The sequence below is a fragment of the Sphaeramia orbicularis genome, chromosome 24, assembly GCF_902148855.1.
Source record: "Sphaeramia orbicularis chromosome 24, fSphaOr1.1, whole genome shotgun sequence".
Taxonomy (NCBI): Eukaryota; Metazoa; Chordata; class Actinopteri; order Kurtiformes; family Apogonidae; genus Sphaeramia; species Sphaeramia orbicularis.
This window is the reverse complement of record NC_043979.1, coordinates 201,405-228,573: the sequence shown is the minus strand read 5'-3', so window position 1 is coordinate 228,573 and position 27,169 is coordinate 201,405. Positions and strand designations below refer to the sequence as shown.

At 42.5% G+C, this 27,169-nt stretch overlaps 2 protein-coding genes across 2 annotated transcripts; both read left to right on the top strand.

Moving 5' to 3' along the window:
- Positions 1 to 3,907: 3,907 nt before the first annotated feature.
- On the top strand, positions 3,908 to 17,105 carry LOC115414918 (cilia- and flagella-associated protein 206-like). The gene is made up of 12 exons (XM_030128280.1): positions 3,908 to 4,109; positions 6,802 to 6,885; positions 7,183 to 7,273; positions 7,422 to 7,610; positions 11,389 to 11,556; positions 11,700 to 11,914; positions 12,176 to 12,295; positions 14,196 to 14,388; positions 15,265 to 15,411; positions 15,750 to 15,943; positions 16,480 to 16,623; positions 16,868 to 17,105. The coding sequence occupies exons 1-12, from the start codon at positions 4,002 to 4,004 to the stop codon at positions 17,087 to 17,089; spliced, it is 1,875 nt and encodes a 624-aa protein (XP_029984140.1). The 5' UTR covers positions 3,908 to 4,001; the 3' UTR covers positions 17,090 to 17,105.
- A 2,123-nt stretch (positions 17,106 to 19,228) lies between these two features.
- Positions 19,229 to 25,569, top strand: LOC115414914 (dehydrodolichyl diphosphate synthase complex subunit nus1-like). The gene is made up of 2 exons (XM_030128277.1): positions 19,229 to 19,893; positions 25,409 to 25,569. Exons 1-2 carry the CDS (start codon positions 19,488 to 19,490, stop codon positions 25,552 to 25,554), a joined length of 552 nt encoding a protein of 183 aa, XP_029984137.1. The 5' UTR covers positions 19,229 to 19,487; the 3' UTR covers positions 25,555 to 25,569.
- The last annotated feature ends 1,600 nt before the right edge of the window (positions 25,570 to 27,169 follow it).

Genomic DNA, 27,169 nt, shown 5'->3' with positions numbered 1-27,169 from the left:
CAAACTATCCTTTTACAAAAAATGTGAACAACCTGAAACGTCATAAGAGAAATAAATGCAATTTTACTAATGTTCTGCCTTTTACTAAATGTTTTGTGTATTTGTAGTTGTAATGTAAGTTGTAATGCACATGTGTAAATGATAATTGTTAGAATTGCACTTGTTTTTCTTAAGACATTTCAGGTTGTTCATGTTATTCAGATTTTTAAGGAAATGTTGCAGATGTAAACATTTTCATCATGTAATTTAACTTTTTTCACTGTTACTTTTCTACTGGAGATCATATTGGGCTGAATGTGGAACTGAACTAAAATGAGTTAAAACACCCCTGCAATAAACAAAAGGAAAAGTAAATATTACATGGATAAAACTGATGGGAAAAAGCTAGAATATAATGAGTTTAAATTTTTTATTCCATCCAAATATCCTTTTTCCTCCTCAAAATATTACAAGAAAGTAAGTCCAGTTTTAACAAGAATATATTTTATTCAAAGACTTCAGCCTTAGTTTTATAATATTCAGACTTTATTTCTAGTAATGTTAATCAAAGTATTATGACTTAATTTTCATTACATTTTTATTCTCATATTATGACTTTTATCAAAAATTACAACTTTTTCATGTATTGACTCAAAATATTTTGACTTTCTCTTTTTTTCCCATTTAAATATAACCTGAAATATTGTCCAGACATGATATTTTGTCATAATATTCACACTTTTTTTGGTCTAATGTTGTAACTTTCCTCTGGACGTCTTTAATTCTGTCTGTCCGTCCGTCCAGTGCCATAGTTTGGACTGAACCCCTTAGATGCCATTTTAAATGTTCAAATGTGTTTATGTTTTTAAGACTGGTTTTGTTCTGTGCCCTCTGCGTAGTCCTGGTCTGCGTAGTCCTGGTCTGCGTAGTCCTGGTCTGCGTAGTCCTGGTCTATATGTGTGTGTGTGTGTTTTTAATGTGGACTAGAATTGAAGCTGGTCTTTAATTGGTTTCAGGGACATGAATGATCTTAAAGGTGCTGTAGACCTTGGTGACCAGTGTTTCCTCAGATCTGTCCATCCTCACTCATCCTCAGTTCCATTCGTCTGTTCGTCTGTCTGTCATTCCTCAGCCGACTCTCTTACATTATGGTGAACAGGCTCGTGCTGCGTGAACCTCCCGGCCGCCTGCAGCGGCAGCACGAGCCTCTGTTTCCCACAATGCACGTCGCGACAAAAAATTCCTCAGAAGCCCGAGTGACGTCCCAGTCTGAATGTAAACACATGGTTTTGTTCACGGTGGATGGAACTAAGAAACTGTTCACCGTAATGTTAGAGAGTCAGCTGAGGAATGACAGACAGACGAATGAAACTGAGGATGAGTGAGGATGGACAGATCTGAGGAAACACTGGTGACCAGAGTCTCCAGCACCTTTAATCTAATGTCAGTTTTGTTTGTATTTATGAACTGGTGTCGGTCCAGTGTGTGTTTTCTGTGTAGACCTGGTGGAAGGGGCCTTGACCTTTGACCCTTGGATCTACACTTATCCTTTGAATAGTTTGAACTTTCTTCTTTGTTTTGTGTTACATGTTGGTCCTTCTTATGGTTGTTCCTCCTCAGTCTGTCTTCAGTTCATTTATCGTCTTCTTTTTCACTCGTTTGTTTTCAGTTATTGTCGTTCAACTTTACTTCAGTCTCTAATAATATATCAAACTGTATAATGAAACCACAGCTGTCCAGCCTTATCCATGTTTTAAGGTAAATGAACCCAGCAGACGGTCCATGAGTTAGAGGAGAGCAGGGAGGAATTATGGGATGTGGTCCATATTCAGACAGGAGCTGATTCACTGAGGTCAGGAGGAGTGGACGATGGTACTAATGAAGGTACTAATGGATGAAGGTACTAATTAGGCTCCAGTCTCTTCCTGTGAACACATGTTGCTGCAGCTTTAACTTCAGTGTGTGTTTTCTAACAGTGTGTAGAAGTTGAGTATCTGAGTGCTGTGTCTGGCACTGATCCTCCGTTTGCGTTTTCCACACCTGTACTGTCGTGTTTCTGTAGGTGAAGGGTCAACGTTATATGATCTAAAAAAAAACCAAACCTAAAAGTTCCCATCAGCCCCTGTGTGTTGGACTGGGTTCTGTTGGTTTTCTTCTCTGCGTGTGCTTTATTTAGTTGCATGAAGTGTCTTTGCATGTCCTCCTGTTTGTTTTGTTTATAAAACCATGCGGTTGTCATGTGACCTCCAGTGGAAACTGCTGTGAAATGTGTGTGATGTGGAAGCTGTGATCAGCTGATCAGTCTGCCTCCAGGTTCCTTCTGTTCTCTTCTAAACGCTGTCTGGACCGACTGCAGTTTTACACCTTAAACATTTATGTCATGTCTGTTTTTTATAATAAATATTTTAATCTTGCAAATTAAACTGTTGTGTTGTGTTCATTTACCAGGATGTTCTTTAGTTCAAATAAACCAAACATTTGTCAAAACACTGTGTGTGTGACACAAGGCTGCGTTCACACTGAAGGGAAATGTATCTGTTAAAGACGGTTTAAACAGCACTAATCTGACCCGGACCACTGTCATATGCGGTCCTAAATCTGACCCGGACCACTGTCATGTGCGGTCCTAAATCTGACCCGGACCTCTGTCATGTGCGGTCCTAAATCTGACCCGGACCACTGTCATATGCGGTCCTAAATCTGACCCGGACCACTGTCATATGCGGTCCTAAATCTGACCCGGACCACTGTCATATGCGGTCCTAAATCTGACCCGGACCACTGTCATATGCGGTCCTAAATCTGACCCGGACCACTGACATATGCGGTCCTAAATCTGACCCGGACCACTGTCATGTGCGGTCCTAAATCTGACCCGGACCTCTGTCATGTGCGGTCCTAAATCTGACCCAGACCACTGTCATATGCGGTCCTAAATCTGACCCGGACCACTGTCATATGCGGTCCTAAATCTGACCCGGACCACTGTCATATGCGGTCCTAAATCTGACCCGGACCACTGTCATATGCGGTCCTAAATCTGACCCGGACCACTGACATATGCGATCCTAAATCTGACCCGGACCACTTTCATATGCGGTCCTAAATCTGACCCGGACCACTGTCATATGCGGTCCTAAATCTGACCCGGGCCACTGTCATATGCGGTCCTAAATCTGACCCGGACCACTGTCATATGCGGTCCTAAATCTGACCCGGGCCACTGTCATATGCGGTCCTAAATCTGACCCGGGCCACTGTCATATGCGGTCCTAAATCTGACCCGGACCACTTTCATATGCGGTCCTAAATCTGACCCGGACCACTGTCATATGCGGTCCTAAATCTGACCCTGACCACTGTCATATGCGGTCCTAAATCTGACCCGGACCACTTTCATATGCGGTCCTAAATCTGACCCGGACCACTGTCATATGCGGTCCTAAATCTGACCCAGATGACCAGTGTTGAATGCAGCTGACACACTGGACCAGAACCATCCATGTTTCATGTCTTTATATTCATTTGAATGTGAAAACCCTTGAAAATATTTCAGTTACAGATGAAAATCAAAACCATGTGAACGTTTGAAGAATTTACACTAGTTCATACATTTATTCTGTTTTAGTGAATTTTTAACTTGTCTAATTTAAACCCCTTAAACATGTGCAGTAATCTGGAGGGACTTGAATAAATTCTTAATAGATATTGAAAATTAAAATATTATCTGATTTAAAACATACACATAAAACCAAGTGGAAGCAAAGAGTTATTAATAATGTGAAGTTTTACTAAATGTAAATAGTTTTGTTTTTTCTGCTGGTTCTGTTCAGGTTTTCAGTCCATGTTTTAGTCTAGCTCCCTCTGCTGGCCATAGACTCTTATTACACTAATGGGTGAGCGGAAACGGGTTCCTATGGCAACCACTTACAACAAACTGCAGCGGATGTTACTGTTAGCTGGGTGATTAGCTTATCAACAACTGACTTCAACTAATTTTGGAAATATTTACCGAACCTGAAATGTCTCGTGCTCACGCAGAAAATGTGATTAAAAACTTAATTGGTGAAATAGTGCAGCAGTGTTCACTGAGAGGACATTCTGTGTCTGAGGCTCTGGTGGCGTTCATGGTAAGTTCATTTTAGCGACTGCTAATGCTAATGTTAATGCTAGTGCTAATGCTAGTACTAGTGTTAATGCTAGTGCTAATACTAATGCTAGTGTTAATACTAATGCTAGTGTTAATACTAATGCTAGTGTTAATGCTAGTGCTAATACTAATACTAGAGCTAATGCTAGTGCTAATGCTAATACTAATACTAGTGTTAATGCTAATACTAATACTAGAGCTAATGCTAGTGCTAATGCTAATACTAATGCTAATACTAATACTAGTGTTAATGCTAGTGCTAATACTAATGCTAGTGCTAATACTAGTGCTAATGCTAATACTAATAGTTAAAAAAAATTAAATCATTATTTAACGAGAATAAGGTCCTAATATCATGAGCAGAAGTACCTACAGTTGGCAGGAGTTTGGCACATTTGGACTTCGGTCGTTAATAGTGAACAAACTAAAGGAGCACAAAGCACAGATGTTTCCTTGTTGTGATCTTGGTTCTGGTAACAGACTACAACATTTCAGCCCAAATGAGCCGCATTTCGTTACATCAAAAATAAATTACTTTCTTCAGCAGGACCTTAGTGCACGGACCGCTTAGGGACCGTCTACAAAGTGTTCAAACGCAAATAGTGGGAAATAAGCTTTTGCTGAAGGAGGGACATTTGAATTATTTCTTGCTCAATAGCTCCGCCCACAAAGGGGGAGGAGCCTCCAAACTCACAGCCCATGACAAAAAAATAAATATTTAAAAAACTCCATCAATAGCAAAAGTATATTTCCTTAAAATGAGAGTTGTAGTAGGAGGGGGAGGCGTCCTTAGCATGGGCTGTGAATATGGTCGAGTATGAATACACGGGCATACGCATTTAGAAACGGTTTGTAAATAAAATGTGAACAGATGTGAATGTGAACTGAACTGTAATATTTATCATTATTGGTGAGAGTAAAAATAAATAAATAAGAACCTGTACTGAACAATTGTCAAAATAAGAAAAATGAAAGCTGTTATTTGACTGTTTAAACAGTGTGTTTGTGTGTATCTGTCTGTATATTCCAGTGTACACTGCTCAAAAAAATAAAGGGAACACTAAAAGAACACATCCTAGATCTGAATGAATGAAAAATTCTTATTAAATACTTTGTTCTTTACATACTTGAATGTGCTGACAACAAAATCACACAAAAATGATCAATGGAAATCAAAGTTATTAACCCATGGAGGTCTGGATTTGGAGTCACACTCAAAATGAAAGTGGAAAAACCCACTACAGGCTGATCCAGCTGGGATGTCATGTCCTTAAAACAAGTCACAATGAGGCTCAGTAGTGTGTGTGGCCTCCACGTGCCTGTAGGACCTCCCTACAACGCCTGAGCATGCTCCTGATGAGGTGGCCGATGGTCTCCTGAGGGATCTCCTCCCAGACCTGGACTAAAGCATCCGCCAACTCCTGGACAGTCTGGTGGATGGAGCGAGACATGATGTCCCGGATGTGCTCAGTTGGGTTCAGGTCTGGGGAACGGGCGGGCCGGTCCAGAGCATCAATGCCTTGTTCTTGCAGGAACTGCTGACACACTCCAGCCACAGGAGGTCTAGCGTTGTCTTGCATTAGGAGGAACCCAGGGCCAACCGCAGCAGCATATGGTCTCACAGTGGGTCTGAGGATCTCATCTGGGTACCTAATGGCAGTCAGGCTACCTCTGGCGAGCACATGGAGGGCTGTGCGGCCCCCCCACACCATTACTGACCCACTGCCAAACCGGTCCTGCTGGAGGATGTCGCAGGCAGCAGAACGTTCTCTACGGCGTCTCCAGACTCTGTCACATGTGCTCAGTGTGAACCTGCTTTCATCTGTGAAGAGCACAGGGCGCCAGCGGCAACTTTGCCCGTCTTGGTGTTCTCTGGCAAATGCCAAACGTCCTGCACGGTGTTGGGCTGTAAGCACAACCCCCACCTGTGGACGTGGGGCCCTCACACCACCCTCATGGAGTCTGTTTCTGACTGTCTGAGCAGACACGTGCACATCTGTGGCCTGCTGGAGGTCATTTTGCAGGGCTCTGGCAGTGCTCCTCCTGTTCCTCCTGGCACAAAGGTGGAGGTAGCGGTCCTGCTGCTGGGTTGTTGCCCTCCTACGGCCTCCTCCACGTCTCCTGATGCACTGGCCTGTCTCCTGGTAGCGCCTCCATGCTCTGGACTCTACGCTGACAGACACAGCAGACCTTCTTGCCACAGCTCACATTGATGTGCCATCCTGGATGAGCTGCACCACCTGAGCCACTTGTGTGGGTGGTAGACTCCGTCTCCTGCTGCCACTAGAGTGAAAGCACCGCCAGCATTCAAAAGTGACCAAAACATCAGCAGAAAGCACAGGAACTGAGAAGTGGTCTGTGGTCACCACCTGCAGAACCACTCCTTTAGTGGGGGGGTCTTGCTAATAGCCTATAATTTCCACCTGTTGTCTTTTCCATTTGCACAACAGCATGGGAACTGAGTGTCAGTCAGTGTTGCTTCTTAAGTGGACAGTTGGATTTCACAGAAGTGTGATTGACTTGGAGTTACATTGTGTTGTTTAAGTGTTCCCTTTATTTTTTTGAGCAGTGTATATATTTATATTGTTTTTCAAATATATCTTTATTATTTTTATCATGACCCTCATATACAGTAAAATAAGAACACAGTGTTCATATATTTGTTGTTGTAGGTGAAAGCTGTTGTTCTGGACCCAAGAAATGGATTCAATGTTGATCGCACACTGACCAAGAAAGACGTCCAGAAACTGACAGAGGTGAGTCCAGGACCCACAGAGACCCCCAACAGGTCTACAAGAACCAGGGTCTACAGGGTCCAGGGCCTATAGGGTCTACAGGGTCCAGGGTCTACAGCAGTACAACATGATCAGCTGTTCCATATATTTAATTTATGTCCATCTTTGATGCAGTGTGTGTCAGTGTGGATGGGTCTAATGTCAGTGTGGATGGGTCTAATGTCAGTGTGGATGGGTCTAATGTCAGTGTGGATGGGTCTAATGTCAGTGTGGATGGGTCTAATGTCTGGGTAATAACATTTCTTCTCTTTCTTCCAGCTGTGTCTGGATAAACTCCTGGAACAGTGCAGTCCGTCTCTGGACACGATCAAAATGCAGCTGTATTTTGATCTGAATTACACCAGTCGACGTAAGTGAAAACTGACATTCATCCTCATATCTTTTTCTGAAGTTAAACGCATAAATACATTTATTTCAGTCAAAAGACATTCCCAGATCTGTCCTGTCTGCTGGTCCAGTTCTGTCAGAACCTAAACCTGTCCCTTCTGCTGGTCCAGGTGAGTTCCTGGATCAGGTCCACCAGGTCTTGGAGTCCAAACTGAGTCCACTGAGCAGAGACATCACCGACAGCAGAGCCAGGGGGCGGGACCAGCTGGACGCCCTGTACCGTCAGCTGGTCTCCTACATCCTGCTGCGCTCCGGCATGGGCCCGCCCACTGACGCCGACGCCGTCCGCCAGACCACAGGTCTGGACCGGAACCGCCTTCAGCACACACTGGACAGGCCTGGCAAACATACGGGTCCAAGGGGCCAAAACCAGCTACAGGGAGCCAAAACAGGCCCGCTACAGGGTCCTAAACCAGCCTGGTACAGGGTCCAAAACCAGCCCGCTACTGGGGCCAAAACAGGCCTGCTAGAGGGGCCAAAACCAGCCCGCTAGAGGATCCAAAACAGGCCTGCTACTGGGTCCAAAACCAGCCTGGTACAGGGTCCAAAACCAGCCCGCTACTGGGGCCAAAACCAGCCCGCTAGAGGGTCCAAAACAGGCCCGCTACTGGGTCCAAAACCAGTCTGGTACAGGGTCCAAAACCAGCCCGCTACTGGGGCCAAAACAGGCCTGCTAGAGGGGCCAAAACCAGCCCACTAGAGGGTCCAAAACTGGCCCGCTACAGGGGCCAAAACTGGCCCACTAGAGGGTCCAAAACCAGCCCGCTACTGGGTCCAAAACCGGCCCTCTACAGGGGCCAAAACTGGCCCGCTAGAAGGTCTAAAACCAGCCCACTAGGGGGTCTGATCCACTGGAGATCCTATTGGTCTGTATGTGGAACCTGAACTAAAATGATTTTGACTCCGTTGATCATAAATATTTTCAGTGTCACTTTTGCATTTCATAAATTCATCCCACAGGTCTAACTGGACCCTTAGGTGGTCCGGTTTTGACCCACAGACCACATGTTTGACACCTGTGATGTACATGTTCGTTCCAGCTCAGATTAAAGTTGATGGTTCTTCTATCGAACTGTCAGGGAATGTAACTCCTCAACCTCATGTGTCGATCCAATTCCCACTGCATTCTTTAAGAGAATATTTGACAGCGTCTCAGATCATTTACTCCAAATCATAAACAAATCTCTTCATACTGGTATCTTTCCAGATGCCTTCAAAACAGCTGTTATCAAACCCTTACTAAAGAAACCTAACCTTGACAGTAACGCTATGACCAGTTTTCGTCCTATATCTAATCTCCCGTTCATAGACAAAGTACTGGAAAAGATAGTCTCTGCTCAAATAAACCACTATCTCAAAGAGAATAACATCTTAGAGGAATTCCAATCAGGCTTCAGGGCTGGTCATAGCACTGAGACCGCCCTCACCAAAATAATCAGTGACCTCAGGCTCAACTCTGATGCCAACAAGGTCTCAATCCTGGTCCTCCTTGACCTAAGTGCTGCATTTGATACAACTGATCATGACATCCTGATTAATCGGCTAGAAAAGCTCGTAGGTCTCTGTGACAGTGTACTACAGTGGTTCAAAACGTATATTAAGGGAAGACAGTACTACGTCAGGCTTGGAGATCACGTGTCAAACACACGATACATGCTATGGGGTTCCACAAGGGAGCTGCCTGGGTCCACTACTGTTCTCCTTATATATGCTACCACTTGGAGATATCATCAGAAAACATAATGTTAGCTTCCATAGCTACGCGGACGACACACAAATATACATCTCCGCAGAACCCAATGACGTGACAGCCATCCATTCCATTACAAACTGCCTCACAGCAATGAATCAGTGGATGTGCAGGAACTTTCTGAAACTGAATGAGGAAAAAACTGAAATCCTGCTTGTTGGCCCAAAAGCAAAAAGGGAAATGCTGATGAGTAGGATGGGCAAACTCACTTCCTGGATCAAACCAGAAGTGACAAGTCTGGGAGTCATTATAGACTCAGACTTAAACTTTAAGTCCCACATAAAGAAAGTCACTAAAACGTCATTCTTCCACCTCAGAAACATAGCCAAAGTAATGCCGGTTATAAATGGAAAGGATGCTGAAAAACTGGTCCATGCTTTTATCTCCAGCAGACTGGACTACTGTAATGCACTCCTTACAGGTCTCCCAAAAAGCAGCACAGACAGACTTCAGCTGATTCACAACTCTGCAGCTAGGTTATGAACCAAAACCAAGAAGAGAGAGCACATTACTCCAGTGTTGGTTTCCCTGCACTGGCTACCGGTAACCTACAGAATTGATTTTCAGATACTACTCCTCACGTATAAAGCTCTAAATGGAACCGGACCAAGTTACATTGCAAACTCACTGATCAGTTATGTACAAACTAGAACACTGAGGTCATCAAACGCAGGGTTACTAGCAACTCCCAGAAATATTACAAAGAAAATGGGGGACGCAGCCTTTACTAACTATGCACCAAAGTTATGGAATACAATTCCAAAAGACATTAGAGAAGCCAGTTCACTGAATATATTTAAAACCAAATTAAAAACATTTTTATTCTCATCAGCCTTTGAAAGGAGATAAAAATGGGGTCACAATTCAGGAACCAGGAATGTGCGGTTTTTTCATTTTTATTTTATTTTATTGTATTTCTGTTTTTATTTTTTATTTTACTGTATTTCAAATTTCATCTTATTTCTTGCACTTCAAAAATTCTATGTATAATCAAATATTTTAATGTGCGCTGTTTTTATATTTATTTTTATTTTATTGTATTTCTAATCAAATCTAAATGTATTTTAATATTGTATTTTTTTTCAATCAATGTGAAGCACTTTGGGCTACAATTTCTGTATGAAAGGTGCTATACAAATAAAGTTTATTATTATTATTATTATTATTAGTATTATTATTATTATTATTATTAGTATTATTATCATCAGAAACAGATCCAACTGAATAAACAGGGTCTGTTTCAGTCCAGTCTGTCCTGACCTGAACATGAACCCAGGGTGTCATCGGTCCATCTTCCTGTTGTTTGTGCTCCAGCTGCCCTGCACAGCATCTTTAGTTTATATATATATATATATATATATATATATATATATATATATATGTGTGTGTGTGTGTGTGTGTATATATATATATATATATATATATATATATATATATGTATATATACACACTGAACAAAAATATAAACGCACCACTTTTGTTTTTGCTCCATTTTTCATGAGCTGAACTCAAAGATCTAAAACTTTTTCTGTGTACACACAAGGTTTATTTCTCTCAAATATTGTTCACAAATCTGTCTAAATTTGTGTTAGTGAACACTTCTTCTTTGCTGAGATAATCCATCCACCTCACAGGTGTGGCAGATCCAGATGCTGATTAGACAGCAGGATTTTTGCACAGGTGTGCCTTAGGCTGGCCACAATAAAAGGCCACTCCAAAATGTGCAGTTTTATCCCACAGCACAATACCACAGATGTCACAAGTTTTGAGGGAATATGCACTGGTCATGTGACTTCAGGAATCTGCACCAGAGCTTCTGCCTGTGAATTGAATGTTCATTTCTCTACCATCAGCCATCTCCAAAGCTGTTTCAGAGAATTCATGAAGAAGACTGTGAGGAAAATGGTGGTCACACCAAATACTGACTGGTTTTCTGACCCCCCTGGACCACCCAATACAGTAAAAGTGCATATTTTAGAGTGGCCTTTTATTGTGGCCAGCCTAAGTCACACCTGTGCAATAATCCTGCTGTCTAATCAGCATCTGGATCTGCTACACCTGTGAGGTGGATGGATTATCTCAGCAAAGGACAAAGGAGAAGTGCTCACTAACACAGATTTAGACAAATTTATGAACAATATTTGAGAGAAATGGGCCTTTTGTGTACATAGAAAAAGTTTTAGATCTTTGAGTTCAGCTCATGAAAAATGGGAACAAAAACAAAAGTGGTGCGTTTATATTTTTGTTGAGTGTATATATATATATATGTGTGTGTGTGTGTGTGTAGCTGTGCAGTCATACAGATGCTTGTGTGGTTTTTCCTCCAGCTGCGCTGCAGAGTGTCTTCCCTCAGACTGAAATGGGGGCGTTCATGGTTCTCCTCAAACGGGACAAGGAGCAGCAGCTCAGGGAACTGTCGTCCATCGTCACCGGGATCCGACTGTTTAACAGAGTCAGCAGGACACCACAGAAGGACCTGGACCTGCAGGAACTGAGTATGAACCCAGGCACAGAAACACACACAGGGGTTCCACTGTTTGGAAGGAGGGGGTCCAGGGGGTCCAGAGGGTCCAGAGGGACCCAGGCAGTAGGAGACCCACGGGACTGTAAACGTCTCCCATGTCCTCATTCTTCCCAGTGCCTGATGTGCTCCATGAAGTTCATCCATCCACCAGTGAACGCATCCACAGTGAGCTGAGTGTGTCCCAGGGTTTGGCCTCCAGGTACAGCCTTCTACTGGACAGACTGAGCCAGCCTGACAGACGCAGACCAGGGACAGACGTCCCACTGCCTCTGCTCAAACAGGCTCTGTACAACGTCACACAGCACCAGGTGTTCCTGAACAGGATACAGGTGAGAGGAGAGCATGGAAGGATGTTTGGTTTGTTGTTTTGTTTGTTTATTTGTTTGTTGATGGTCATGTGTGTTGTGTTTGTTTCTTTGTTTGTTTTATTTATTTGTTTGTTTGTTAATGGCTGTGTGTGTTGTGGTTTTTTGTTTGTTTCTTTATTGTTTGTTGATCGCTGTGTGTGTTGTGTGTGTGTGTGTCCAGGCTGATGCGTGTGTGTTGTGTTTATTTATTTGTTTTTTGTTTGTTTGTTTGTTTGTGTGCAGGCTGATGCGTGTGTGTGTGCTCAGAGTGTTGAACTCCTCCAGACTGAACTGTCGTCTCAGATGAAACTCCTCAAACAGACGCTCCAGTCTAAGTCTGCAGTTCCCACTGCCACAGTGTTTGTAAGTCTGTACACACACATACACACACACACACACACACACACACACACACACACACACACACACACACACACACACTACTGGTCTACAGTGTTAGACCAGCCCAGTTTGTTCCAGTTGTGTCTGTAAATTCCATCAGTTCCAGTTTAATGAACAGCTGTAAATGGTCCAAAGGTCAGAGTGAACTGACAGAGGAATAAAAAAGGTAAGGTTAAACCAAACTGAAAAATAAAGTACATTTCAGAATTCTACAAAAAGGAGAACAAGAAATGGGTGAACAACTGAAAGCAGTTCTGCAGCAGTGGAGGTTGATCAAGTCTGGAAAGTTGGTGGTTCAATTCCTGCAGGTGTCCCAGCGTTTGTGAATTCCTTCCACCCCCTGTGTCTGCAGAACAGGAGTGTGGAACACACTGTGGTACCAGACCCATGGAGCAGGACTGGAACAGGACTGGACTGAAGAAAGGAGTGTGGTACTGTAAAAATGGAAAAGAGGAAAAGGAATGAACCAGAGAAGAGAGACAGAGCATCAGAAGAGGGAAAAATGGAGGTGTGTCCTCCAGAGAAATGTCCAAGAAAGTCCAGGTGTCAGGAAGTCCAGTTTCCTTCAGCATCCAAAGGCACTGAAACTGGACTGGAAATGCAGACAGAAGAGGTCTGGAAGAAGCACAGACACAACAGAAGAAGAAGAAGAGTTTAGGACAGAAAACAGCTGGAGTGAGAGGAGACTGACAGGACAACAGCTGAAAGAAGAGAGAAGAGAGAGGAGGAGGAAGAGAGGAGGTCATAGAGGAGGAGGAGAGGAGACTGACAGGACAACAGCTGAAAGAAGAGAGAAGAGAGAGGAGGAGGAAGAGAGGAGGTCATAGAGGAGGAGGAGAGGAGACTGACAGGACAACAGCTGAAAGAAGAGAGAAGAGAGAGGAGGAGGAAGAGAGGAGGTCATAGAGGAGGAGGAGAGGAGACTGACAGGACAACAGCTGAAAGAAGAGAGAAGAGAGAGGAGGAGGAAGAGAGGAAGAGTTTACACTGAACACATGAGTTTACACTGAACAGAGTGAACAGGTGAAGGTAGGACCACATATGAAAGTGGTCTGGTTCAGATCAGTGCTGTTCAGGCTGTCTGTACCAGATCAGATCCAGGTCACATTTGGGCCACATTTCCCTTCAGTCTGAACAGAGCCGTAGAGGAAACACTTGGTTCCCTTCATCATCTTCATCTGCACAGGACCAGGACCAAAGGACCAGGACCACAGGACCACAGGACCAGGACCACAGGACCAGGACCAGGACCACAGGACGTCTGTGTTAGCAGAAACAGGGCAGATCATCAGCACTGGAATGAATACTTTACAAACTAGAGTCACAGTGGATTCAAGTGGGATTCAGATCACAGATGACTGGAGCAGAAATGTCCACTGGTCCACTAGTCCACAGGTCTATGGGTCCACTGGTCTACAGGTCTACAGGTCCACAAGTCTACAGGTCTACGGGTCCTCAGATGGTACCAGTCCTGTTCTAATGTGCTCATATTTGGTTCCTCTCTGGTCTCCAGCCTCTGTTCTAAAGTGCTCATATTTGGTTCCTCTTGGTTCCAGCTTCTGTTCTAAAGTGCTCATATTTGGTTCCTCTTGGTTCCAGCTTCTGTTCTAAAGTGCTCATATTTGGTTCCTCTTGGTTCCAGCTTCTGTTCTAAAGTGCTCATATTTGGTTCCTCTCTGGTCTCCAGCTTCTGTTCTAAAGTGCTCATATTTGGTTCCTCTTGGTTCCAGCTTCTGTTCTAAAGTGCTCATATTTGGTTCCTCTTGGTTCCAGCTTCTGTTCTAAAGTGCTCATATTTGGTTCCTCTCTGGTCTCCAGCCTCTGTTCTAAAGTGCTCATATTTGGTTCCTCTTGGTTCCAGCCTCTGTTCCAGTCGCTGTCTCAGGTCTGGTCTGGTCTTCAGGATGAGGCTGAACTCCTGCACATCCTCAGCACCATCACCCTGAACCTGCAGCCTTTTGTCGTCTCCCAGGCCAAGATGTTTTCTGAGACGTACCTGGATGAACTGTTAGAGAAGACTGAGGAGCAGACTGAGAAGCAGAGGGAGGAGCAGAGGGAGCAGCAGAGGGAGGAGCAGAGGGAGGAGCAGACTGAGGAGCAGAGGGAGGAGCAGAGGGAGGAGCAGACTGAGGAGCAGACTGAGGAGCAGAGGGAGCAGCAGACTGAGAAGCAGAGGGAGGAGCAGAGGGAGCAGCAGAGGGAGCAGCAGAGGGAGGAGCAGACTGAGGAGCAGAGGGAGCAGCAGAGGGAGGAGCAGACTGAGGAGCAGACTGAGGAGCAGAGGGAGCAGCAGACTGAGAAGCAGAGGGAGGAGCAGAGGGAGCAGCAGAGGGAGCAGCAGAGGGAGGAGCAGAGGGAGGAGCAGAGGGAGCAGCAGAGGGAGGAGCAGAGGGAGGAGCAGACTGAGGAGCAGAGGGAGCAGCAGACTGAGGAGCAGACTGAGGAGCAGAGGGAGCAGCAGTGCTCAGGTGAGGACGTCCTCCACACCTGTAGCTCAGATGGACTCACACACTGCTCACTTCGGTGCTCTGAGTGTTTTTGTTTCCTCCACCAGCGAGGTTCTGTTTTTGTCAGCATTGGTTTGTCTGTGTGTGTGTGTGTGTGTGTGTGTGTGTGTGTCTGTGTGTGTGTGTGTGTGTGTGTGTGTGTCTGTGTGTGTGTGTGTCTGTGTGTGTGTGTGTCTGTGTGTGTGTGTGTGTGTGTGTGTGTGTGTGTGCGCGCAAGATAACTGAAAAATTTCTGAACGGATTTGGATGAAAATTTTCAGTAAATGTTGATACTGGCACAAGGAACAAATGATTACATTTTGGTGGTGATCGGAGGCGGAGTGGGGTGGGGGGGTGGGGGGGCACTGATCTGCCTTGGTGGAGGTCTGCACTCTCCGAGTGTTTTTCTAGTTCATGTATTTATTTCTTGGTGTCTCGTTTGGGGCTCAGCTGAACGCATCGATCCAGCTCAGATGAAGACACAGGAGTGGCTGTTCCCTGAAAACCTGTCCAACTTTGACCAGGTTCTTCTGCAGTTTAACGGCTTCTGTGGATACACACTAGTGGAACGAGACGGACTGCTGCTGCCAGGTACACAGGACAGCAAGGGTTTAAGGGTTAAAGGTGGACGTTTGGGTCTGTAAGGGTTAAAGGTGGACGTTTGGGTCTGTAAGGGTTAAAGGTGGACGTTTGGGTCTGTAAGGGTTAAAGGTGGACGTTTGGGTCTGTAAGGGTTAAAGGTGGACGTTTGGGTCTGTAAGGGTTAAAGGTGGACGTTTGGGTCTGTAAGGGTTAAAGGTGGACGTTTGGGTCTGTAAGGGTTAAAGGTGGACGTTTGGGTCTGTAAGGGTTAAAGGTGGACGTTTGGGTCTTTAAAATGTTGTGAGTGTTCATTTGTTCTTCTTCTTAAATATGTACTTCTCTGACAGGAGACCCTCATATTGGGATCCTCAAACACCAGCAGAAACTCTTCGTCTTCAGCTCCACAGACGCTGCCGTCCACTTTTCAGCGGCTCCTGATCAGTTCATTTCAGAAGTGGCAGAAAAGGCCAAACGTTCCCCAGAACTGATTCAACTCCTCAGACTGCACCAGCAGTTCCCCAGTGTCAGCCCATACTCTGAGGTCTGGACTCACTTCATCCACATTCACAGCAGTAGAAGTGAGGGGCGATTCGTTCAAAAGAATCAATTCATTTAAGTGAACGAATTGAATCAATTTGTTCAAAAGAATCAATTCATTTAAGTGAACGAGTTGAATCAATCCTTTCAAAAGAATCCATTCATTTAAGTGAATGAGTTGAATCAATTCATTCAAAAGAATCGATTCATTTAAGTGAGCGGGTTGAATTAATTCATTCAAAAGAATCGACTCATTTAAGTGAAGGAGTTGAAATGATTCGTTTAAAAGAATCAATTCATTTATATGAACAAGTTGAATCGATTCATTTAAAAGAACTGATTCATTTAAGTGAACGAGTTGAAGTGATTTTTGAACCCAACTGAATCGATTCAGCAGTTCTTTGCTCGTATTTAGTTTATTATCACATAAACTCGTTAGGATCCCTCGTTCAGTCAGAGGCAGAAGTGCTGTGGGACGCAGGTCGTCTCCATGGCAACGTCCTCTTCTGCTTCATGTCATTGTTTGTTTGTTTTTTGCAGATGAAACCAGGAGACAGTTTTGTGGCGAAGCCGATCTCCAAGTGTGAGAGTGGGACCCAGACAGACGTCCACCCACTGGAGACCAACATCTGCAGGACATACCAGTGGAACCAGTGGGAACTGAGAAGAAGAGCCATCAAACTGGTGAGAGCCGGGAACAGAACCGGGTCAGAGAAGGACCAGAGTCACTGACAGTCCAGGCCAGGCCAGTCCAGTTTGGTCCAGTCCAGTCTAGTCCAGTCCAGTCCAGTTTAGTCCAGTCCAGTCTAGTCAAGTCCAGGCCAGTCCAGTCCAGTTTAGTCCAGTCCAGTCCAGTCCAGTCCAGTCCAGTCCAGTACTGTGGGGTTTAGGACAGAATGAACCCAGGTTTGGTGTTTCATGGTTTCAGGCCGACCTCCGGACCAGGGTGACCGTGTCCACTCAGACCCCCCAGAGCCACATGAGGAGGGACAACGCCACCCAGACCTGGACCCCTAAGGACGCTGAGAGCCAAACCCAAAGGGAGGGGGGCAGCGGGGTCCCCAGGCCTCAGGTCTACCTGGCAGGTCTGAGGGGACAACGGGACGGACCAGCGGTCAAAGTCAACCTGACCACACCTGTGGACCAATAAACTCTGGTCTACAGGTGGTCTACAGGTCACGTGGTTCCGCTGGTCTACAGGTCACGTGGTCCCACTGGTCTACAGGTCACGTGGTTCCGCTGGTCTACAGGTCACATGGTTCCACTGGTCTACAGGTCACATGGTTCCAGAATAAAAGCAGTGAAACTAGTCCAGGTGTGGGTCTCTGGTCCAGTCTAGTCCAGTCCTAAATGCTGTTGGTTGTAGTTTGACAGAAACAGTCTGAGCTCCAAATGTGAAATGATAGAATTCATGACAGAATGGGCTGAAGTCCAGATGAATCCCAGTGCCAGGACAGAAGGCCTCTCTGTGTCTCTTATCCTCACACATGAACTTTTCACATGACACACACAAAAATAAATGATCAAACAGTTTAAGGGTACGTTCACATTTACGATTTTTTGCTAAGGCTAATGTTTTCTAAAACATGTTTAATTCTTTACCTCAGATGGTGATTTTATGGAAGGATCTGGAGAACTGAGCCTTAGGAATCTGATATTTACCATCAGTAGGATTACAGTAATTAAATGTAGTTCTCATTTCCCTTGGAGATAGTGAGATAGGTTTTGTGGTTTTGTTAAAAGTAACTTTCTCCAGTTCCCTCCAACGCATGTTAGAGGAGGCACGGGCGTAAAATAAATGCTAAACTGTTTCTGGCTCATTTTTACAGATACAGGTACAGTTTACATCAATGTCAGCAAATCTGGAGAAAATAAAATTTGTTTGTTTTTAATTGTCCTGTCTCTTTTATATCATTTTTTCCTCCTTTATGTATACAGTGTATATATATTTTTTTAAAACTTGATTTAAATATCAATTTACAGATATTGTTAAACATTTAACATATAACACAATACACACAATACATGCGAATACAGATACAAAAATAGAATACAATCATAAAGTCAGTATATATACAGGATACATTTTCAATAATTTATATACAAAAAATAAATAAATTAAAAAAATAAATACATCAGTTTTTCATCTAAAATTTCACTAAGTGTCAGATGATACATTAAATATCTTATAGTTGTCAAGAAATGTCCTTTTTTTAAATTATTATTAACAAGGGCTAAGTGAGTTAAATTCAATTAAAAAAAAGGAAAGGTTGGTTTGGAGGCTGAAAATTTTGGCTTATAAAATGATAATATTAAAATAAATAAAATGAGAAAATTAACTACATACTGCAGACATTTGTTCTTATTTTCATAACGACATCTTTCAGGGAAAAACAGTATGGCATGTTAACATGGGTGAGGATATAAGAACACAAGTTAGACCCAAATTGCTTTGAGACATTACATTCTAAAAACAAATGGTTTAAAGTTTCATCGGCATGTCCACAAAAAACACAGGAGTTATCCACATCCTTGAATTTAGAAATGAAAGAGTTGACAGGATATTTTCTTCTGAACGTTACTGAAAATATTTGGGTATACAAGACATATAAATTTTGAACAAACAAACATCAAGATGTCAAAAAGAAACAGCATTTGAACAAATTTAAGAAAATAATGCATAGATTTAAAGACACAAAGCAGAATAGACAAATAGTAGTATAAATAAATAAATAACATATTTAACAAAAATAAATGCATCAGAGAATTCAGTCTATTTTAAAGAATTCTTTATAAATTGTCAGGGTGCTAGAGCTTTTTTTTTTGTTAAAGATAAATTCTAAAGATTTAATACATTTTCAAATTCCATCAGAAAGATTTCAAAATTTGGGGTGTGTTTTGGTATATTTATTTTTGTGTATATGAAATTTTCAAAATGAAACGATCAAATTTACAACAAATTCTAAATTACGAATGTCGTGTTCAAACTATGTATTTACATTTTGAAATGTTACAGTTATTTTTTCATTACTTTTAGGTATGATATATTTTTTAATTTTAGACCAGAAGTTAGAAGAGTGTTCACACAGAAGGAATAAGTGTAAGAGTAGTTTCAGGACAAGAATGACAAAAGTTACACATTTCTTCCACGTCAGAAAATCGAGAGAAAATAGCGTTGGAGGGAATATACATTATGTCAAATCTTGAGCTGTATAATTCTGCTTTTGTTTGTAATCCAGTACTTATTCGGTAATGTCCAGAAAATAAAGTTTTTGAAAGAAGAAAAAAGTGACATGCAACGTCACTGGTGTTTTGTCCAATCAGTGAGCTACGTGTATCACGCTGTAGGTGACGTCACAGTTGTTAACAGCCGAAGATGGCGGCGGGCGGACGGAGCTGTGTGGACGGACGGACCCCTGAATGAGGACACTTACCCGGGGCTGAAGGAGGAGACTGACCCGGGGCTGGCACTCAGGAGAACCGCTCTACTGCCCCGTACGGTACCCGTGCACCGCTCCCCTCTTTAGGTTCAGGATTAAAGCCTGTGAATGGCGCTGCTGTACGGACTGCTATGGCGGCTGCTGCTGCTCCTGGTCCACGTCAACAGAACCGTGGTGTGCTGGCTCCGTGTCCGGGCTCGGAGCTTCCAGGGTCGGCTGTGGGAACGGGCCGTGGCCGCCCTCTTACTGCCCGTGGCGCTCATTGGTTTTCCGGGCCAACAGAAGAAGCTGAACCGTAACCCGGACGGCACCGTTTACCCGGTGCCCGGAGCCCGCGCCGCCGCCGCCGGTCGCCGGTCCCGGTGGGTGTGTGACGGGAGGTCCGTGGAGAAGCTGCCGGTGCACATCGGCCTGTTGGTGGCGGAGGAAGAGCCCGACTACACGGACATAGCCAACCTGGTGGTGTGGTGCATGGCCGTGGGGATTTCCTATGTCAGCGTTTACGACGATAACGGTAACGTGTGAATGACACCGAGTCTGTGTGTAGTGGAGCCACTTCAAACAGAACCTGAGGGGTTTACGGTTCTACTGGGACTGTCAGCCCGGTCCTGTCATCCGGGTCAGGTGCAGTGCTGGGGGGGTAGTTTGAGCCTAACTTTAGCTGAACTTGTGTCCGTCTTTCCTATAGCACCTGAACGCATCAGCACTAACATGGAGCGGATTCCAGTAGTCACGTGACTCTGTTGCTTTGTAGCACATGATGTGTCACAGACTGTGTGTGTGTGTTTGTGTGTGTTTGTGTGTGTGTGCTTGGTGTCACGTTGATGTGATGCGGCCCAGTGGAAACAAGTGTTTAAATCAGGGTTGGTACAGGACTAGGGCTGTGTGTCTGCAAGAATCTGGAGGTACGATACAAATGACAACACTAGGATCATCATACGATATGTCATGATACTGTTAAAAAGGCAATTTTTTATTTGTTTCTTTTTTTTAAATGATTATTTCCTTGAAGAATGGAATTCCATCATAAATCTGTACAAATACTAAACACATCTGCATTTGATCCCAACAGGATCTAATGTTCTATCATAAAATGTTCAAACTGTGTTCAAACTGAAATTCTGTTTTACAGACATTCCAGTTTCAGATCCTGTTCAAATGTTCAGATTCTATTAGTTCAGAACATTATTTTAGTTCATTCCCAACAAAGGAATTCCCATCTGCCTCTCAGACAGTAAAAAGTGCTTTTAGGATGATTCAAATAACCATTATTTAATTAATAATACTGTGTTAAACTAGAAAAGCACTTGGAGAGCACAGACCTCCGCCAAGGCAGATCAGTGCCCCCCCCCCCCCCATCACCACCAAAATGTAGTCCTTTGTTCCTTGTGCCAGTATCAACATTTCCTGAAATTTTCATCCAAATCCATTGATAACTGTTTGAGTTATATTGCACAGACAGACAGACAGACAGACAGACAAACTAACACCGCCAAAGACAGAACCTCCTTGGTGGAGATAAAAATAATAAATAAGATATAAACAATAAGGAAAAACAAAAATTAACCTCCCCCATATCTGCCTTTGAATAAATACCTAAAAATATCAATACAGTACTTTTAATATCGATACAGTATTGTGAAATGAAATATTGTGATATATTGCAGAACTGATATTTTCTAACAGCCCTTATACAGGTGCTTGAAATCCTTGAAAATGCTTGAATTTCAGTGTTGTGTTTTCAAGGTCTGAAAAGTGCTTGAATTTGAGTTAAAGTGTTTGCAATGATAACTCTGTGATGTGATTTATTATTATTATTTGATATGAACTCTGTCAGGTTAGATGCCAAGCCAAAGCTCCTTACACAGGTGATTTAGAAAAATACAACTTTATGACAAAAAAAAGAAAATTAGCAAGTGTTCTCAGGTACATTTGAATCTTACTCTTTGGCTCAGTGAGTGTTCCCTTTTTTGGGGGAGGATAAAACTTTTGCCCAGTCCCAATTCACCCCTTGGCCCCTCCCCCTTACCCCTTGCACTTGACTCCTCCCCCTTTAACCTGTCCCCTTCAGTGTTAAACAGCTGCAATCTGAGAAGATCCTGTGGTGTGGGATCTGCTTCCATTGTCATTCTTGTAGTGCAGGGGTGTCAAACTTACGGCCCGTGGGCTAAAACTGACCTGCTTTTGCACATATCTGCATTACACACTATTTTATATCCATCTTCTTTTAATATACAGTATTTCTGTGTTGTATTGTGTTGTATATAGTCGTATAGTGCACTGTTGGAGGCACAGACCACCTGTAACTGTGTTGCACAAGTTGTGTAATGATAAAATATATATATTTATAAGGCTGTGCAATTAATCGAAATTCAATTACGATTTCGATTATTACACTCAACGATTACAAAAATTATGTAATCGAGAAAAATTGATTATTAATTTGGAGTTTTAATTCATGCGCACGCAAGCTACCATGAGCTGCTTCACCCCCCTTAGCTCCAGCTGGCAGGTCCACCTCATGAGGACAGTTGTACCAGCGGTCTTGAAAAATGTCAGGAGTATCCCAGCAGAAGTGCTTGGTAAACAAAAAAGGCAAGTCAACTTCAACTGTATGGAATCACTTTGGGTTTGATGAAGAAGAAGGAGAGCAAAAACACATCACATGCAAAAAGTGTTTGGTAGTTGTGTCCACACCGACCGCGAACACAACAAACCTTTGTAACCATCTAAAGTTGAACCACTGCCACCTTTATGATAATCTGATGAAAAACCAAAACACACAAAAAAACAACTCCGTCTACAACTTCATCCTCAATGCAATCTTCAATCTCCGAATCTCTTTACGCTGCAACTCCCTACTCATCAACATCAGAGACCCCAAAAGAAAACAGAATTGCTTGTCCATTCCCTGGTTAAAGGTGTGTGCTCCATTAACACCACGGACAACTGGGGCTGCAGACAAATGGTGAATCCACTGGACAAACGCTAGGTTTTGCCTTCAACACATCATTTTACACCAGCTGCTACTACACTGAACATACTTGAATTTATAATTTGCACTTTATGTGAGTTATTTTTTTTTTTATTGCTCCAGTTCTATGGCAAGTCTATAGCAGTTTAACTCCAGTGCACTATTTGTTTACAAAAGGAAACAGACTTGAGTTTACAGTACACTTATTTGCATTCAAAGATTTTTTTTGTTTCGTACAAAAGTGAACATACTTTGTTTTAGTGGTTAAAAGCTTTATTTATGTTTAAAGAGTATATTTTACATTGTTTTGCAAGAAGAAAAAAAACAACTTTAAGGTTAACAAATAATCGTTTTTAATAATCGTGATTTCAATTATTGCTAAAATAATCGTGATTATTATTTTTTTCTATAATCAAGCAGCCCTAATATATATATATATATATATATATATATATATATATATATATATATATATAATATATTGTGTTCTGTTCTAATGTGGCCCATGGGATGAATTTGCGACGTGCAGAAATTACCCTGAACATATTACCAATCAAAGGGGTCCAACTCATTTTACTTCCTAACTCTAAAACTGTACCAGTATTCTGTCTATTACTGAATGTTTAGTGCTTTTGTAATCCATCCATTGATCAGTTAGTTCGAATGTGCATGTGTAAATGATAAATTGAGGCATAATATAGTAAAAATTGCACTTATTTTCCTTAAGAAATTTCAGTTTTTCCAGGTAATTCACCCTTTTTTTATGAAAGGATGGTTTGTGCATGTAAACATTTTCAGAATTTAATTTACATCTTGTTCACTAAAATAGAAGGAAAAGTTTGGAGTTGTCATTATTCAGAGGTTATTATTTTATTGGTGCGGCCGTGTTGAGATCAGCTGTTTGTGAGTTGGACAACCCTGTGTACGTGTGTGCATTTAGGTTCAGACTGTCAGAGGTGAGATTTTACTAAGGCTGTGTATCTGCAAGAATCTGGCGATACGATACAAATCACAAAACTAGGATCACGATACGATATATCCCGATATATCATGATACTGTTAAAGGAAATTTTTTGTTTGTTTCTTTTTTTTAAATGATTATTTCCTTGAAGAACTGAATTCCATCATAAATCTGCACAAATACTAAACAAATTAGTATTTGATCCCAACAGGATCTAATGTTCTATCAGCAAATGTTCCAACTGTGTTCAAACTGAAATTCTGTTTTACACACATTCCAGTTTCAGATCCTGTTCAAATGTTCAGATTCTATTAGTTCACAACTAACATCAGAACAGGATTTGAGTTCAATCCAAACAAAGGAACCAACATTATTGAATAAAAGAGTGTGAAATAAGAATAAATAAAATAGAAACAAAAAAGAAAAACAAAAATGAACCTCCACAATATCTGCAATTGAATAAATACCTAAAAATATCCATACAGTACTTTTTAATATCGGTACAGTATTGTGAAATGAAATATCGCAATATTTTGCAGAACTGATATTTTCTTACAGCTTTAGTGAATAATGAGTCAGTCTGACATTAAAACTAAGAAGGATGAGAGTCAATAAGACAATTGTCAGTCATACAAAGTGAATTAAGAACAAAACGGAAGCTGCTGTTGTTTCCCCTTTGGATACAGATCTGAACTAAAAGAATCTGACGCTGAAATAACAGTTCCTTTTACGCTGGTGAGTTTCATCATGAAGCTCATGAAGGTACTATGTTCTGTTGTGGTGTACAGTTAAGGCACTTATTGGAAACACAGACTGAACAGAAAACTGAGATGGCCTCCAGCAGTGACTCAACAGGTGGGTCAGGACCCACTTTGGGTCCTGACCCACCAAACCGGTTTCCAGTGGGTCCTGGGCCTTTGTCTGGGTTCAAATAATAATAACAAGTGTTCAGAGAACGCAAACCTCCTCCTTCAGCCTGAACACTGTGCATGTGTGGATCCACTCTGTCTGTTTAAATCCAACAGTTTCCAGGTTGTTCCATACACAGAAACAGTTGAATCTGGTCCCAGTCATGTGTCTGTCCAATTAGATTCAATTCACATCAGTATTAGTTGAGTTCTAATTTTAAATGTGTGGGAAATGGGATTTTCAGTGTTCAGTGTAAATGTCCACAGAGTCCACATTCCACAGTGGATGTGGACAATTTAGTTCCACATACAAGAGATTGCTCTAAGCTACAGGTGGATCCAACTGGAGGAGAATCGGAGTCGTTTGGAATTTTGGAAAATGTCTCAGTGATGACAGATGGAAAACTGTAGATGTTGTGACCTTGCTGTGACCTTGAACTTTGTCCTACTGGGACCAAAATGGACTGGGTTGGTCCCAGGGCCTAGGCCTATCTGTGGGGAAGATCTGGGAAAGATGGGTGGAAGAGTTTTACACTGAAGATGAGAACAAACAAACAAACAAACAAACACGCAAAACAAGTGATCACAATACCTCCTGGAGGAGGGAATAAACCAATCCTGTGTTTTATTTTTGATGGATCTGAGCCCCGTCCATTCCCACTCCCCAACAGTAGGGGACGGTAATGTGCTGTAATGATAATTAACACCAGACAATTAACACCATAAAAGACGAACCAACAGTTTCTATTTAATCCATGTTTAAACACAGGTCTAACACTGACTCCATCAGATCTGGTTTTACCTCCACTGGACTAAAACCTCAGTGGGTTTAATTCTTCAATAAGTGACTGAATGAACTTTTAGTTTTGAACTGAGTTTACTGTTTAGTTTGGGTTTAAATGGACCTCATTTAGTGTCCTGAACCCAGACCAGTTCAGAACCATTGGTTAGGGTGTGTTACTGTGTCCGTCTTCTGTCTAAAAACAGATATAATGAAAACTATCGCTGGACACCACATGGAAAGATGAAAATGACTGTGTTTAGTTTAAAGAAGAAAACCCGATGATAGTTTCTCCTGTAGATTTGCACTTTATTCAGTGGGTGATCCAGTCTGTGGTGGTTTTCCAGTTGGATTTGCTCTTATTCCATCCCTTTAAGTGCTCATGGCTGTTGTTTTCTTTGTCAGGCATTTTTCAGAAGAACAACTGTCGTCTACTGGAGGAGATAGTGAGGCAGCAGCAGGACTTACTGGGAACAGAGGGCTCCAAATATAACGTGGAGTTCCTGAGAAACGGCAGCGAAACGCACCAACACCACGGTAAGAACCAGTGACCCGGTGGGTTCACTGCTGACATGGTTGGGTTTATACACTGGAAAAAATATGGATGTGAACCCTGAAAACCCACCAAATGACATCTGCACCTGTGTCACAAGGAAAGACGCACATGATGTTTTCAACTTAATAATAATATTTAGACTACCGCACTTTGCGGGCTATAAGCCACACCTGAATATAAGTTGCACCTGACTATAAGCCGCAGGTGTCCACGTTGTGACATAAAATATTTCCACAGAAAGATGGTAAACAGACAGATGATTTAAATATTTATTTCCATACCTTTACTGCTTTTTTCCAAACAGTGCCTGTAACACAGCAGTCAAACGTCAGGAACAGGCTGGTTCACAAACCCACAACAGTCACTGATTTCTGTCTTCCTCTTCCTTCTGCTCATTAAACCAGTGCAGTCTTCTTCAGTGTTCTTCAGTTGAACATCCTCAGAAAGGCTCCGTCACACTCCTACATCTCTTTCGTTGTCTCTTCCGTGCTGCAGCTCTGTTTCCTTCTTAGACAGATCGATTGGTTTGAACTTCAAAGCTGCATCATATGCATTTCTTCGTGCGTTTTACAGGATGAGGGTTTGTGTATGACATGAAAAATTATTGTTCAAAGTTAAACTTAAATCTCCTCTTCATCACTTCTTCCACCTGTCTGTTTCGCTTTTTTGCTTCCTGCTAGAGCGCCCCCTGGAGGCCGTTAGCCTGTAAAAATCTATACTTGAGCCGCATCGTTGTATAAGCCATGGGGTTCAAAATGAGAAAAAAGTAGCGTCTTATAGTCTGGAAAGTACGATTAGATTAGATTAGATTAGAGTAGATAGAACTTTATTGATTCTTTGGGCAGAGCCTGGACACTGAGGTTCCAATTACAGCCCAAACACTGAATATACACCCAAGAAATACCACAAAAAATATAACAAAACAATAACTGTAAAAAAAACAAGGAGTGAAAAAATGCAGTTGCACATTTGGAAGTACTAGCAAAATAGTAGTAATAATAACTAGAAAAGCACTTGGACAGTGCAGACCTCCGACCAGGGCCGATCAGGCCCCCCCCCCACCCCCTGATCACCACCAAAAATTTCATCATTTCTTCCTTGTGCCAGTATCATCATTTACTGAAAATTTCATCCACATCTGTCCATAACTTTTTGAGTTGTCTTGCACACAGACAGACAAACCCCGATGAAAACATAACCCCCACCATTCTTTGGCGGAGGTAATAAACAATAAACAACATTGCACCACAGAACTGCATGTTCAGTAAAGGGTCCCCAAGGGTCAAAGGTCACAGGTTGTAATGTGTTCTACAGCCTGTAAAACCCACTGAGGAAAATGGTGTGATCTGTAGAATAATGTGGGTAGACTAGTTTTCTGATGTGTGTGTTGGACTGGGTTTACTGTGGGTGTGGAACCTGAGGGCCCACAGAGTCCACACCACACCTGAAACCACCTCTGCACTAGAAACACAAGAATGGAGGAATGAATGAATGTTTCCCTCTGAATGGAGTTCAGGACTTTCCTGTTGCTGACTGATACTTCCTGTTATACCCAAATAAGGTCACTGAATAAATGAAATAAAATAAAATAAGATAAAATAAAATAGATG

Excerpts from the sequence above, each read along its gene's own strand:
- LOC115414918 (XM_030128280.1), top strand. The coding sequence starts at position 4,002 with ATGTCTCGTGCTCACGCAGAAAATGTGATTAAAAACTTAATTGGTGAA. Across the intron at positions 4,110-6,801 it reads AGGCTCTGGTGGCGTTCATG|GTGAAAGCTGTTGTTCTGGA; the intron begins GTAAGTTCATTT and ends TTGTTGTTGTAG. Across the intron at positions 15,412-15,749 it reads AGACGGACTGCTGCTGCCAG|GAGACCCTCATATTGGGATC; the intron begins GTACACAGGACA and ends CTTCTCTGACAG.
- LOC115414914 (XM_030128277.1), top strand. The coding sequence starts at position 19,488 with ATGGCGCTGCTGTACGGACTGCTATGGCGGCTGCTGCTGCTCCTGGTC. Across the intron at positions 19,894-25,408 it reads CAGCGTTTACGACGATAACG|GCATTTTTCAGAAGAACAAC; the intron begins GTAACGTGTGAA and ends TTTCTTTGTCAG.